Source organism: Puma concolor, chromosome E4, assembly GCF_028749965.1.
Source record: "Puma concolor isolate L17-30 chromosome E4, mPumCon1.1.hap2, whole genome shotgun sequence".
Lineage (NCBI taxonomy): Eukaryota > Metazoa > Chordata > Mammalia > Carnivora > Felidae > Puma > Puma concolor.
In genome coordinates, this window is record NC_141683.1 from 60,961,786 (window position 1) to 60,976,540 (window position 14,755).

Here is a 14,755-nt window from a genome sequence, read left to right on the forward strand (position 1 = left end):
AATGGAAATAGAAGAAAGTAAAAGACATTCATGGATGGTTGAGGAGAGACCACATTAATTATAATTGAATTCAAAATTCAGTGACATTCAGCACAAATGCCAAGAAAACTCTGTAGACCAAGGTTTGCTGAAACTAGTTTCTCATCCTAAAGCAAAGATTTAGTGTTGGTTCTGTATCTTGATGTGTAGATATGATGATGACTTTGAATTCCTCTGAAAAGGACTTTTTTCAATATAAGAAATGATGTATGATTGTTCTAATCAAACATAGATTTAAAACAATCAAAATAAGTGGTATTCATGGTGTGTTATATTTGAATAACATCATGTCATTTTCATAGTTCTTTCCACATAGGCTTTCATAGCTCTTTCTGCTCCTGCTTCATGCCAGCCCCATAAAAAAGACCAGGCGGGTGTTTTGCCTGATTTACTGATAAGAATATCAAGACTTCAGAAGGTTAAAAGATTTGTCTATGGTAGCACTGATTATATCCCAGGAGCATTGGCTACACATATTTTTCTTTTTCTTTTCTTTTTTTTTTTTAACTTTAGAATGGTTTCCGCATTTTTATTTTTTATATATAATTTATTGTCAAGTTAGCTAACATATAGTGTATACCGTGTGCTCTTGGTTTTGGGGGTAGATTCCTGTGATTCGTCACTTACATACAACACCCAGTGCTCATCCCAGCAAGGGCCCTTCTCAATGCCCATCACCCATTTCCTGCTCTCCCCCATGTCCCCTCTATCAGCCCTCTGTATTTAAGAGTCTGTTATGATTTGCCTCCCCCTCTGTTTGAAACTAATTTTTTACCTTCCCTTCCCCCATGGTCTTCTGTTAAGTTTCTCAAGTTCTACATACGAGTGAAACCATATGATATCTGTCTTTCTCTGACTGACTTATTTCACTTAGCATAATACCCTCCAGTTCCATCCACATTGCTGCAAATGGCAGGATTTCATTCTTTCTCATTGCCAAGTGGTATTCCATTGTATGTGTAAACCACATCTTCTGTATCTATTCATCAGTTGATGGACACGTGGGCATTTTCCATAACTTGACTATTGTTGAAAGTGCTGCTATAAACATTGGGGTACAAGTGCCCCTATGAATCAGCACTCCTGTATCCTTTGGATAAATTCCTAGTAGTGCTCTATTACTGGGTTGTAGGGTAGTTCTATTTTTAATTGTTTAAGAACGTCCACTCTGTTTTCCAGAGCTGTTGCACCAGTTTGCATTCCCACCAACAGTGCAAGAGGGTTCCCGTTTCTCCACATCCTCACCAACATCTGTTGTTTCCTCAGTTGTTCATTTTAGCCACTCTGACTGGTATGAGGCAGTATCTCATCATGGTTTTGATTTGTATTTCCCTGATGGTGACTGATATTGAGCATCTTTTCTGTGTCTGTTGGCCATCTGGATGTCTTCTTTAGAAAAGTGTCTATTCATGTCTTCTGCCCATTTCTTCACTGGATTATTTGTTTTTTGGGTGTTGAGTTTGGTAAGTTATTTATAAATTTTGAATACAGACTTTTTATCTGATATGTTATTTGCAAGTGTCTTCTCCCATTCTGTCAGTTGCCTTTTAGTTTTGTTGATTGTTTCTTTTGTGGCACAGAAGCTTTTTATCTTGATGAGGTCCCAATCAATAGTTCATTTGACTTTTAATTCCCTTGCCTTTGGAGATGTGTTGAGCAAGAAATTACTGTGGCTGAGGTCAAAGAGGTTGTTGCCTGCTTTCTCCTCTAGGGTTTTGATGGTTTCTGTCTCACATTTAGGTCTTTTATCCATTTTGAGTTTATTTTTGTGAATGGTGTAAGAAAGTGGTCTAGTTTCATTCTTCTGCATGTTGCTGTCCAGTTGTCCCAGCACCATTTGCTAAAGAGACTGTCTTTTTTTCCATTGGATACTCTTTCCTGCTTTGTCAAAGCTTAGTCGGCCATACATTTGTGTGTCCAATACTGGGTTCTCTATTCTATTCCATTGGTCTATGTGTCTGTTTTTGTGCCAATACCATATTGTCTTGATGATTTAAGCTTTATAGTAGAGGCTAAAGTCTGGGATTGTGATGCCTCAAGCTTTGGTTTTCTTATTCAGGATTGCTTTGGCTATTCAGGGTCTCTTGTGGTTGCATACAAATTTTAGGATTGTTTGCCTATCTTTGACTAGAATGCTGGTGCAATTTTGATTGGTGTGGCATTGAATGTGTAGATTGCTTTGGATAGTATTGACATTTTAACAATATATATTCTTCCAATCCATGAGCATGGAATGTTTTTCCATTTCTTTGTGTCTTCTTCAGTTTCCTTCATAAGCTTACTATAGTTTTCAGCATACAGATATTTTACATTTTTGGTTAAGTTTATTCCTAGGTATTTTATGGTTCTTGGTCCAATTGTAAATGAGACTGATTTCTTGATTCCCCTTTCTGCTGCTTCATTATTGGTGTATAGAAATGCAACCCATTTCTGTGCATTGATTTTGTACCCTGCGACTTTACTGAATTCATGTATCAGTTCTAGCATCTTTTTGGTGGAGTCTATTGGGTTTTCCATGTAGAATATCATTTCATCTGCAAAAAGTGAAAGCTTGACTTATTCTTTGCCAATTTGGATGCCTTTTATTTCATGTTGTTGTCTGATTGCTGAGGCAAGTACTTCCAACACTATGTTAAACAATGGTGAGAGTGGACATCCTCTTCATGTTCCTGATTTCAGGGGGAAAGTTTTTCCCCACTGAGGATGATATTAGTTGTGGGCTTTTCATATATGGCTTTTATGATGTTAAGCTATGTATGTTCCTTCTATCCCAACTTGAGGGTTTTAATTAAGAAAGGATACTATATTTTCTCAAATGCTTTTTTCTGTATCTATTGACAGGATCATGTGGTTCTTATCCTTTCTTCTATTAATGTGATGTATAGAATTACCAGCCCTGCAGCCAAGGAGTGAATCCCACTTGATCATGGTGAATAATTCTTTTTATATGCTGTTGAATTTGATTTGCTAGTATCTTCTTGAGAATTTTTGCATCCACGTGTGATTCTCCTTTTTATTGGGCTCTCTCTCTAGTTTGGGAATCAGCATAATGCTGGCCTCATAGAATGAGTCTGGAAGCTTTCATTTCATTTATATTTTTTGGAATAGCTTGAGAAGTATAGGTATTAACTCTGCCTTAAATGTCTGATAGAATTCCCCTGGGAAGCCATCTGGTCCAGGACTCTTATTTGTTGGGAGATTTTTGACAACTGATTCAATTTATTTGTTGGTTATGGGTCTGTTCAAATTTTCTATTTCTTCCCATTTGAGTTTTGTTAGTGTGAGGGTGTCTAGGAATTTGTCCATTTTTTCCAGGTTGTCCAGTTTGTTGGCATGTAATTTGTCACAGTATTCTCTGATAATTGTTTGTATTTCTGTGGTGTTGATGTGATCTGTCCTTTTTCCTTTGTGATTTAATCTATTTGGGTCCTCTCTTTTCTTTTTTGAGAAGTTTGGCTAGGGGTTTATCAATTTTGTTTATTTTTTCAAAAACCCAGCTCTTACATTCATTGATGTATTCTACCTTTTTAAAAAAATTCTATATTGTTTATTTCTGCTTTAATCTTTATTTCTCTTCTTCTGCTGGCCATGGGGTTTCTTTGTTTCTTTGCTGTTCTGCTTCTAATTCCTTTAGATGAGTCATTAGGTTTTGTATTTGGGATTTTTCTTGTTTCTTGAGATAGGCCTGGATTGCAGTGTATTTTCCTGTTAGGACTGCCTTTGCTGCATCCCAAAGAGTTTGGACTGCTGTGTTTTCATTTTCATTTGCTTCCATATGTTTTTTTAAATTTCTTTTTTAATTGCCTGGCTGACCCATTCATTGTTTAGTAGGTTGCTCTTTAACCTCCATTCCTTTGGTGTTTTCCAATTTTTTTCTTGTGATTGAAACGATTTCAAACTTAATTTCAAGTGTCATAGCATTGTTATTTGCAAATATGCATGGTGTGATCTCAATTCTTTTATTTTTATGGAGGCCTCTCTCATGATCCAGTATGTGATCTATCTGGGAGAATTTTGCATGTGCACTTGAGAGGAATGTGTATACTGCTTCTTTTGGATGAAAAGTTCTGAATGTATCTGTCAAGTCCATCTGGTCCAATGGATCCTTCAAAGCCATTGTTTTTTTTTTTTTTTTTTTATTTTGCCTAGAAGATCTGTCCATTCACTAAGTCCCCTGAAATTACCATATTCTTATTAATAAGATTGCTTATGTTTGTGATTAATTATTTTATATATTTGGGTGAATTCAATTGGGGGCATAAGCATTTATAATTGTTAGCTCTTCTTGATGGATAGACCATGTAAATATGATAAAATGCCCCTCTTCATCTCTTCTTACAGACTTTAGTTTAAATCTAGTTTGTGTGATGTAAGTATGGCTACTCCAGCTTTCTTTTGACTTCCATAGCATGATAGATGGTTCTCCATCCCCTCACTTTCAATCTGAAGTTGCCTTTAGGTCTAAAAATGGTTCTCTTGTAGACAGCATATAGATGGATCTTGTTTTTCTTTAAATTTTTTTAATGTTTATTTATTTTTGAGAGAGACAGAGACAGAGCGTGAGTGGGGGAGGGGCAGAGAGAGAGGGAGACACAGAATCCGAAGCAGGCTCCAGGTTCTGAGCCTGTCAGCATAGAGCCCGACACAGGGCTTGAACTCACAAACCCTGAGGTCATGACCTGAGCTGAGTCAGACACCTAACTGACTGAGCCACCCAGGCGCTCCTGGATCTTGTTTTTTAATCCATTCTGATACCCTCTGTCTTTTAATCGGAGCATTTAGTCCTTTTACATTCAGCATTATTATTGAAAGATATGGATTTAGTGTCCTTGTGTTATTTGTAGGTTTCATGGTTGTGGTGATGTGTCTGGTCTTTTGTAGTCTTTGCAGCATTCCACTCACAGAGTACCCCTTACGATCTCTTGCAGGGCTGGTTTAGGGGTCATGAACTCCCTCGGTTTTTGTCTGTCTGGGAAAGCCTTTATCCTTCCTTCTATTCTGGATGCAGCCTTGCAGGATAGAGAATTCTTGGCTGCATATTTTTCCTATTCAGCACATTGAATGTTTCCTGCCACTCCCTTCTGGCCTGCTAAGTTTTGGCGGACAGGTCTGCTACTACCTTTATGTGCCTACCCTTGTAGTTTAAGGTCCATTTGTCCCTAGCTGCTTTCAGAATTCCCTCTTTATCTTTGTATTTTGCCAGTTTCACTATGAGATGCCACGGAGAAGACCTATTCCTGTTAAATCTGAAGGGAGTTTTCTTTGCCTCCTTGAGTTGGATATCTTCTTCCTTCCACAGAATAGGAAAGTTCTAATTTATAATTTATTCAAGTAATCTTTCTGCCCCTTTCTCTCTCTCTTTTTCTGGAACTCCTATGATATGGGTATTATTAAGTTTCATTGAATCACTTCGTTCTCTTATTCTCCCCTCATGGTCTAATATTTTCTTGTCTCTCTTCTTCTCGGCTTTATCATTTTCCATAATTTTATCTTCTATTTCATTTATTCTCCACTCTGCTTCTTTCATCTTGTTCTTACTGCAATTAGTTTATTTTGCACCTGCTTTATAGCATTTTTAATTCGTCATGACTATTTTTTAGTTCCTTGATCTCCGCAGCAATAGATTCTCTGCTGTCCTCTGTTTTTTTCAAGCCCAGTGATTAATCTTATGCCTATTATTCTAAATTCTTAGCAAATATCTTGTTTATATCTGTTTTGAGCAATTCTCTGGCTGCCATTCTTCCTGGAGTTTCTTTTGAGGTGAATTCTTCCTTTTCATCATTTTGGCTAGTATTCCGTCCCTTACTTGTTGTAATAGTTTGTTAATGTGTCCTGTACCTGCGAGCACTACTATATTAAAAAGGGGTTATACACTGTCCAGGGCCTGGCCTTTCAGGAGGTGTTTTCCTAATATGTTACATGCTCTCTGTTGTTGTGACTCTGGTTGCTTTGTCTCCCTACTTTTAATAGTGGTTTGGACCTTCCACCATGAAGTAACCCTGGAAAAACAATTTTAAAAAGAGGGTGGTGGTGGAAGAAGCCTTATCCCATACAAAGAGAGAAATGACAGGGGTGGGCATAAAGAAAAAAAAAAAAAAAAAAAAAAGAAAATTGACCAGACAGAGTAACCATATGACTTAATCCTGAGAGAGAGAGGAAGATAAATAAGAAGGAGATACAGAAGAGGTGTAAAAATAATAGATTCAATATGTCTGCTTAAAGAAACCAACAACCAGAATAACCAGACTAGAGAACAAAGAAACTAGGGGAAGGAAAGGAAGGAAATAAAAAGGAATATATATACAAAATAAGAATTGACCAAGAATCAAATCAGAAAATGCAAAACCGCTGGGTGCCTTGGAGCCAGTGGCTGTGCTGGTCTGGAGGAAGGGGTTGTCTGGTTAGCCAGTGCCAATCAAACACTGGTAAATTCACAGTGACCAGACTTGGAGGGGTGTGGCTTGGTAGCAGGCAGGTCCTGCCTCCACTGTGGGCCCTTTGTTCCCTAGAGCCTCATCTTGTTGGTGATGGGGATAAAAATGGTGACACCCCAGTCTCTCCTCCCCAGACTGGGTGTCCCAAACACTCTGTTTAAGCCATCTGCACAGTGCTGTGCATGTGGGAGCAGGCTGGGTATGTTCTGCTCCACAGTCTCTTGCGCCTCCCAGGTGCTCAGCGGGATTCAAACCCCCATGTCTTAAAGGGTCCCACTACATGCCCACGGTTTCAGGGAAGTGCCACTCTGCCCAGCCAGATTACAAAGGGCCTCTGGCTCCTCACAGTGCTGCGTGGGCGGGAACAGGGTGGTTTGTCCCATTCCACCATCTCCTGCACCTCCCTGGCACATGGCTGGGATTCAAACCCCATTGTCTTAGGATCTCGCTCTGCTCACCCCAGTTCCAGAAAAATGCCACTCCACCCCAGTGATAGAGGGCCTCTGGCTCCCCACAGTGCTGAGCTGGTGCAAACGAGGCCGTCTGTCCCGCTCCACAGTCTCCTGTGCTTCCCTGGTGCTTGGTTGGGATTCAAACCATCAGTCTTAAAGGATCCCACCTGTACACCCTGGTTCTAGGGTAGAGCCCCCCAGCCCAGCCAGCCGACAAAGGGCCTCTGACTGGCAGGTGCAGGCAGGGTCTTTTGTCCTTGGAATGGCTATGTGCCTTCTTCACAGAGCACTCAAGGGAGGGGATTGCTTTCTCTCACTGAGGACTGCACCTCTGTGCTAGTTACCAAGACTGGGACTGGCTCCCCTTCTCCCCAGGCACGTGAACAGGGCAGCTGGCCCCAGTCCAGAGAAAGCCAGGCACATAGAAATTAGACCTTTCTCTTTTTTTTCTGTTCCCCGGTCCATGGGTTTTCTCTGGTCCAAATACAATCCTACACTTCAACAGCCTCTCTTTCTCTTCCTTTTGTCTCTCCAAAGAAAGGGATCCCTCCCCTGTCTTCCTATGCCTCCCATTTTATCTCTCCAAGTTTTCAATCGTGCACCTATGGCCCACCAAGTTGTCCCCATGGGCCCCTGGAGATGTCTCTGTCACTCTGCAGCTCATACTCTTGGAATTCCAAGTTCTCTGACCTCAACACTGCTGTGTTTGAGGGATAGGGGAACTTCGGGTCCCCCTACTTTGCTGCCAGGTTGACCCTGTTCCTATTTTTCTTTATATTGTATAATTGCTGATAGGTTTAGATAAAACAGATAATATAATAGATTTGTTTTCCATGTGGCATCCAGAAAGTACCTTTTTGGTATCTTGTTATGTATTGGAAGAAAATGAGCTACTGCCGCTGTTCATACTGACAAACCATCTTTTTACTTCTTTTTTATCTGCCAATTCTGTTAGTTCAGTTAAGTGGCTTTTATGTAGTCATCCTAGCATTGTCAATTGCTAGGGGAGATTTGTAGGACCTGTGTGCATACTTCATGGGCTGAAGGAGTTTTCAGTCAATTTGAGGAAAGATTAGATGCACTCAGTAAGGTGTTATGCCACCATCCTGGATGGCATACCGTTACTTCTCAAAATGAATGGTGGCAGGGTGCTGTATCAGTGTTCTGATGCATGAGTGGTCCATGTGAGGTGGAACTTCAGCTAGACTTTTACTGAGAGATTACATTCCATAATGAGGAGAACTGGGGAGTTATGGTAATGGAGTGAAGTTTGACTTAGGGAACATGGAGGGATGGATTTGGGTGGGTGGATGAGAGTCATATAGAAAAAATTAAATGCTAGGCTGAAGAGGTGGCATTTGTAGGTGTTAAAAAGCCACAAAAGAAATTTGTGTTTTGCTTATTTTCTGCTAGTAGAGCTCTGCTATGAAGGAAGGGTTTTGAGATTACCATCATAGCATTGTGATATATTACAATACTGGAGCGTAGCTAAAAAACCGGACTGGACCGAATTTGTTGTTGTTGCTGTTTGTTTATATGAAGTTTTATAAAGTGCTTTCAATATACTTTGTGTTTTGGTGAACTGTGCAATCCTAAAGTGAAACCGTTTATCCCCTTAGTTGTTGCTGCCTTTTTCATGTGGCACAAAGTCAGAGGCTGAGTGGGTCTGTTATTAGGATGATAAAGCTCTCTAGGCAAGAGTTGCTTTGTCAGGGAATGTATAGCTTGCTGCCTGGGTAGGTGCTTGACTACACTTTCCATGAAAGGTTTAGGTATTGCAGAAACGAAAGAGGCAGGATTCTGTGCCTAACGTTTGGCAGCAGGCAAGGAGACATTTTCCTAAAGCAGTGGCTGGACGCACCGCTGTCAGAGCATCAAGCCTTGACATATCCCTCACCCAAGTCTTACTCTGTTCTTGTAAGAATGAGGATATTCTCTGATATTTTTGTCAATCCTCGTAGACGGAATTACTTCAGTTTCACTACTGCGATCTCATTTCCAACATCATGTTAATTAAACAAACTACTAATTTCACCGGCGAAAAGCTATTTCTGACACGCAGTAGGCTGAAAAGCAAAGCCTTTGCTGTCGATCAAGAGAGGAATAGTTGAATGGGGCGTCTGGGTGGCTCAGTCGGGTAAGCGTCTAACTTGGACTCAGGTCACGATCTCACGGTTCATGTGTTTGAGCCCCACGTCTGTGCTGACAGCTCGGAGCCTGGAGCCTGCTTTGGATTCTGTGTCTCCCTCTCTCTCTGCCCCTCCCCCACTTGCACTCTGTCTCTCTCTCAAAAATAAATAAACATTCAAAAAATGTGTATGAACAGTTGAAACAGTATGGAAAGCTGAAATGCTTAGCCAGGTCTGCAATGTGACCCTTATGTAATACTAGCCAAATCCAGGAATCTGAATTCTCAAATAGGGCCAGTGTCTGTAAAGTTAAAGCTTAAACTACAGATATATACACTGTGTCTTACTGTCTATGCTGAACAATAATTTGTGAATTTATTAGATTAATTTGTTAAATGCATTATAGAAATGGCAATGCCTGTCCTGGGTTAACTCCATTTGCTTTATAGTCTCAACACAGTGGTTACAGTACGGTTTTTTGTTGTTGTTGTTTGTTTTGTTTTGTTTTTCATTTGCTCTTCACCTCTACAATACTGTTATTCTCTTTGTTTTACTTTAGGTTGACCATAAGCTATAGGCAAATATACCTACAAGTAAGGAAAATATCATGGAGAGAACCTAGGGCATGTATATTTTGAGTGCATGCATCCTAAAATGGTTAAACATGTTATTCCGAAATCCTAATGAGAAGTTTTGCAAGGTGTTTATAGGCCTCAAAGTGGCCTCCTTTGTGAGATTTCCACTTTGCTTCCTGGCGTTAGGTGTAGTTATGAGCCTTCTCATTCTGTCCAGATTCTGTTAGTCTTCAGCTGGGAAGCACTTTCTTTGCCAGAAGATCCCTGTCCAATTTTTTTACTCTTGGCAAGTTCATTTACTTTTTCGTGGTTTTTGTCCCAAACATTTTGAAGCCTGGACCCATGATAAGTTGGTTTCCTAGGCTTTTTGTTGTTGAAGGCAAGGAAGCTATTATTGTTCTGTGGTGCCCAAGTACAGCCTGTCCTTTCTTTGCCACAAGTGTTTAAACAGATTTTAAAGGGACATCATATTCAAATGTCTTAAAGATTCTAGTTCAGGGAGTTCTCTGAATGTCTGGATTTTCTGGTCTTATATTTCCTTGCAGATGCACACGGAATCTCCACCACAAAAAAAAATTATATTTTTCTATAGAAAATAAATTGAGATCTGCCTGGGTGGCTCAGGCAGTTAAGATTACAACTCTTAGTTTCAGTTCAGGTCATGATCTCATGGTTCATGAGATTGAGTTCTGATTCAGGCTCTGTCCTGACAGCGTGGAGTCTGCTTGGGATTCTCTGTGCTAGCCCCTCCCCCAGGCACTCTCTCTCTCTTTGTCTCAAAATAAATATTTAAAAAAAAATAAATTGAAAAAGAAAGAAAAAGTTGAGACAAGTATGGTTATGAAATTGAAATAATTGTGTGAATGAATGTTGCCATTATGAATCTACATTGGATAGTAGGCAATGCTGTTTTAATGTTTGATACACACACACACACACACACACACACACACACACACACCCTGCATATGTATGTATAAGATAAAAATAATGTTGTAATGTAACAATTAAAAAAACTTCATTTTTTCATGATTGAATTAAAATAGCTTTACATTTTATTTTTTTTATTTTTATTTACAAAATTTTAAATATAGCAAGATCAACTTTACACCTGGGCTGCAGTCAGCCAACCCACTCACTCACTGGATTACACAGAAGGGCAGTTTCCCCGACGAGTCCCACCTGTTCGGCCACCAGCTACACCTCCTGATGAAGAACACAGGTCTAAGGATGTTGAAACAGGTAGGAGCCCAGAATGTTCTAAAAGTGTGTGATGTAAAGTACTGTGCAGTGCTTACTGGGTACTAAGTCTTAAATTTCTCTTCTGTATTTCTTAGATTATGATCTGCAGCTAACTCAAACAAAATCAGTAGGAGTCTTGTTAAATTGAAAATTCTTACGCTCCACTTTCAAGGCTGCTGAGTTAAAATTCTAGGGGATAGGGCACTGGAATTGTCCAGTTATTATCGTGTATATAAAAGTTTGTGAATTACTGCTTCAGGTGGCCAGTGGTAGCCACCACCTGAGGTTGAGGCTCCACATCCTGAGTTGGGCTGAGAATGCCAAACGGAAATTTCTGTCTATTGCCTTCGAAGATGGTGGCCACCTTACCTCTCCACTCTGACTCTCTTCCTTTATTGCCTTCCTTGTGCTTTTCTTGATCCTTTTCTTAACTTCAGAGATAATGAGGACATAGAGATACAAGTTTCACTAAATCTAAATTTTGAGTAATCTTTTAAAAACTGTACAGTGTTCAAATGTATCTCAAGATTTTTCTTTTTGGTTGTTTTTCTCTTTGCATCTTTTGTTGTCTTTTAAAGTATTTTGTATTATTGGCTGGGAAGATAGAAAGATTAATGTCAGCTTTATATGGAGGCTGAAAGTAGGAAAGCACTTTGTATTTGTCTTAAGAATTAAGAATCACATTTGTGCAGCAATGTTTTATGAAGTTTGGTTGTTTAATTCCTTTCTAAAAAGTTTTCAGTTTGGTATAATAAATTTCTGACTTCTCAGTAGACTGATCCATAAGTGGAGAGTAAATTGAAGGGCATCATTACTATTCAGATATCTATCTATCACCAAATTTTCCTAAAATAGTAGCATGAGTGTTAGAGTTAAGAATTTTGATTTTCCCCCACATTGACTTATAGAGAAAAAGTCATTAGAAACTCAATTTGGACTTGTAATAACAGAGTATAGCATGAAATATCATTTACCAGCTTTGTAACCTTGGGCAAATTTCTTAATCCCTGTACTCAGTTTCCTCATCTGTCAAATGTCAGTAAGAATAGCATCTACTACATAGGGCTGTTTTGAGAATTATATGACTTAATGCATGTTAAAGCATAGAATTAGCATCCAGAATGTTGCATTGGGCTTGGTATAAGTGTTTGCTATGGTTATTATAATTATTTTCATTATTTCACATCATTATTTATTACTTCCTCATGAGTTCCCTTTAAAACCAACAATAACCCACAGTGTTAAGGATTTTATCCTAGGCTCTTTTCCAAAGGTCTGCAAAGCAAACTCAGTGTTTATAATCCTGTATTTACCCTAGTCTCTGGAGGGATGCACTTATGTCTTTCTTCTTTCTACTGAAGCCCAGAATGGGGGGCCCACACCCAACCCAGAATGACCCTTTTTTTAATGTCAGATGCTTTTGAAACACACTGCTTAGTGTTCACTCGATGGACTGTACTCCCTAAAATGAGCAACAAATGAAAGATAGGAGGTAGGAAATGTTGTTCCATGTAGGGCTCTGAATTTCTTATAACACAGTACAGTCGATCAAGGGCCAAGGTAGATTCCTTAATGCAAATATCTTCAGAGATGAAGGGTTCTAACATGATGGCACCTGAGAATAAAGCAATTACATAAAAGTGTATTTCGTGTTAAAAAGAAAAACCCAGGGGCGCCTGGGGTGGCTCAGTCGGTTGAGCGACTTCGGCTCAGGTCATGATCTCATGGTTCATGAGTTTGAGCCCTGCATCAGGCTCTGTGCTGACAGCTCAGAACCTGGAGCCTGCTTCAAATTTTGTGTCTCCCTCGCTCTCTGCCCCTCCCCCGCTTGCTCTCTCTCTCAAAAATAAACATTGAAAATAAAAAAAAAAAAAAACACACAACTAAAAGTATTGATCCTGTTAAGTACACTGTATTATTCATGTTAAAAGTTACATTGATTACTTGGCAGGAAATAGCCAGGTATAGATACAGAAGAACTAAATTACAGTTTCATTGAGAGTTCTCTTAACAGTTGTCCATGTCCTGTGTTTTACATCATGATTAGTGTGGTATTTTCATTTTATTCTTCTCTAGTATGTCTTTCTCCACTTTTCTGAAACATTTATATTCTCTTCTAAAATTTTAAGGTACTTTAAAAATGTTATGAAATATTTTATATTATTGATTTTGTATACTGGAGGAGGACTAGATTGAAAGGTAGTGATAATATACATTTTAGTTTGGTAAAAGATAATAGTTGGAATTGATACTAGGAAATTTGTAACTTAGTTTTTTCTTTGTTGTTTGGTGTAGCTTATAAAATGACAGAGAAAGTAATTTTTAATATAATAACTTGTATCCTTTTAAAATATGCATTCTTGAAGAGGATGATGGGGGTAAGTGGAAAATAATTTCATGTAGTGATTTGTTTTTCTCCACTTGATCTGTTATAAACCTCAATAGCTATATAGCTTTCTTTTGTTCAAATGATATAATGGTACTTTTCTAAACTTTTCCTGCTGTGACTCCATGGGGTATTCTGATTCTGGGGCCATTTATTAACTATTTGCAGTACACTTAATGACAATTGCTATACATTGTTTTGTAGTGACATCATGGTGAAAGTCAGTATTTGCAACATGTGGACCCTTTCAATTTTAGTTTAAAAGAGTTCAATGACTTTATTTTCTTTCTGAAGAAGAAAGACTTTCAGTTACATTTTAGAAAATTGAAAACTTGTGGGATAACTGGGTAGCTCAATTAGTTGAGCAGCCTACCCTTGACTTGGCTCAGGTCATGATCTGATGGTTCATGAGAATGAGCCCCTATTGGGCTCTGTGCTGACAGTGTGGAGCCTGCTTGGGATTTTTTCTCTCTCTCCTTCTCTTTGTGTTCCTCCCTCACTTGTTTCTCTCTCTCTCAAAATAAATGAGTAAATACACTTAAAAATTTTTGAAAACTTGTTTCTTGCCTTTTTTTTTTTTTGGTCTTGGGCTCTTTTTAATATTTATTACTAATTCACATCTCCAGCTAATTCAGATTTCTGTTGCTGCCTCTTCTGCTTTTCTCATGCTTCTGACTTAAGTTTTTGTAATCCCTTCTGTGAGGAAGGTTTTTATCCACCTTTCATATATTGAGAAAGAACCAACTCTCCTAATATGGATTTGAGTTGCAGAGGTCAAGGTAAGGCCTTGATTTCTCTTCCCACCAGTGATATGGAGAAGGGCTGCAGATTCTTGGGAATCTTTTGCAGTTGGCATTTTTTTCACAGATCAGCATAAGGTGTGAAAATTGACCTTTTGAAGTCTATAGAATGCCTCCTGGAAAGATAAGCCTAGCTGGAAAGGAAATTGGGGAGCATTGTTCTGCAAAATTTGGTGGCAGAAACATTGATAAGAAGAAAACCTTTCCATTTGTCTTGTTTTCTCTTTCTTTTATCTCTCTTCATTTTCCTTTACTTATATATATAACACCCTCCCCGCCCTCCATGGTTGTTTGTTCTTCTGGAGTCCATGACATTTTATTCATATCTCTATCATACAAATTACTTATGTATTTTAATTTATCTGTTTATGTATATTTGTCTTTGTTGAAGACTCCCAACATTTCAAGACCTTTGGGCACATAGTATATGTTTAAATGTTTAAGTCAATAAATTAAGATCTTTTGTTGAAAAAGATCTAAATAACTATCTACTTAGCACATAAATGCAAGCATTTGAGAGAGTTTTGTGTGTGTGCTGAAACAGCCCATGGACCGTTTTCTGGGCTCAATACCAAGTTTCAAAAGCTACTCACTGGATTCACAGAAATCGAAGAGGTTATTAACTTTAATTTTCAAATTTATGCATAATAGAGGCACGATGTCTAGATGTGTGTGGGGACTTATTACGTCTTTGAAAC

General features: G+C 38.7%; 1 protein-coding gene across 2 annotated transcripts in view; it reads left to right on the plus strand.

Annotated features, from left to right (window-relative positions):
• FMN2 (formin 2) overlaps positions 1-14,755 on the plus strand; it is a 399,417-nt gene that overhangs the window by 93,283 nt on the left and 291,379 nt on the right. For both annotated transcript variants that reach the window (XM_086694491.1, XM_086694490.1), the window contains exon 3: positions 10,724-10,871. In XM_086694491.1, the coding sequence (XP_086550617.1) occupies positions 10,724-10,871 (148 nt within the window). The remainder of the gene's footprint in view (positions 1-10,723; positions 10,872-14,755) is intronic.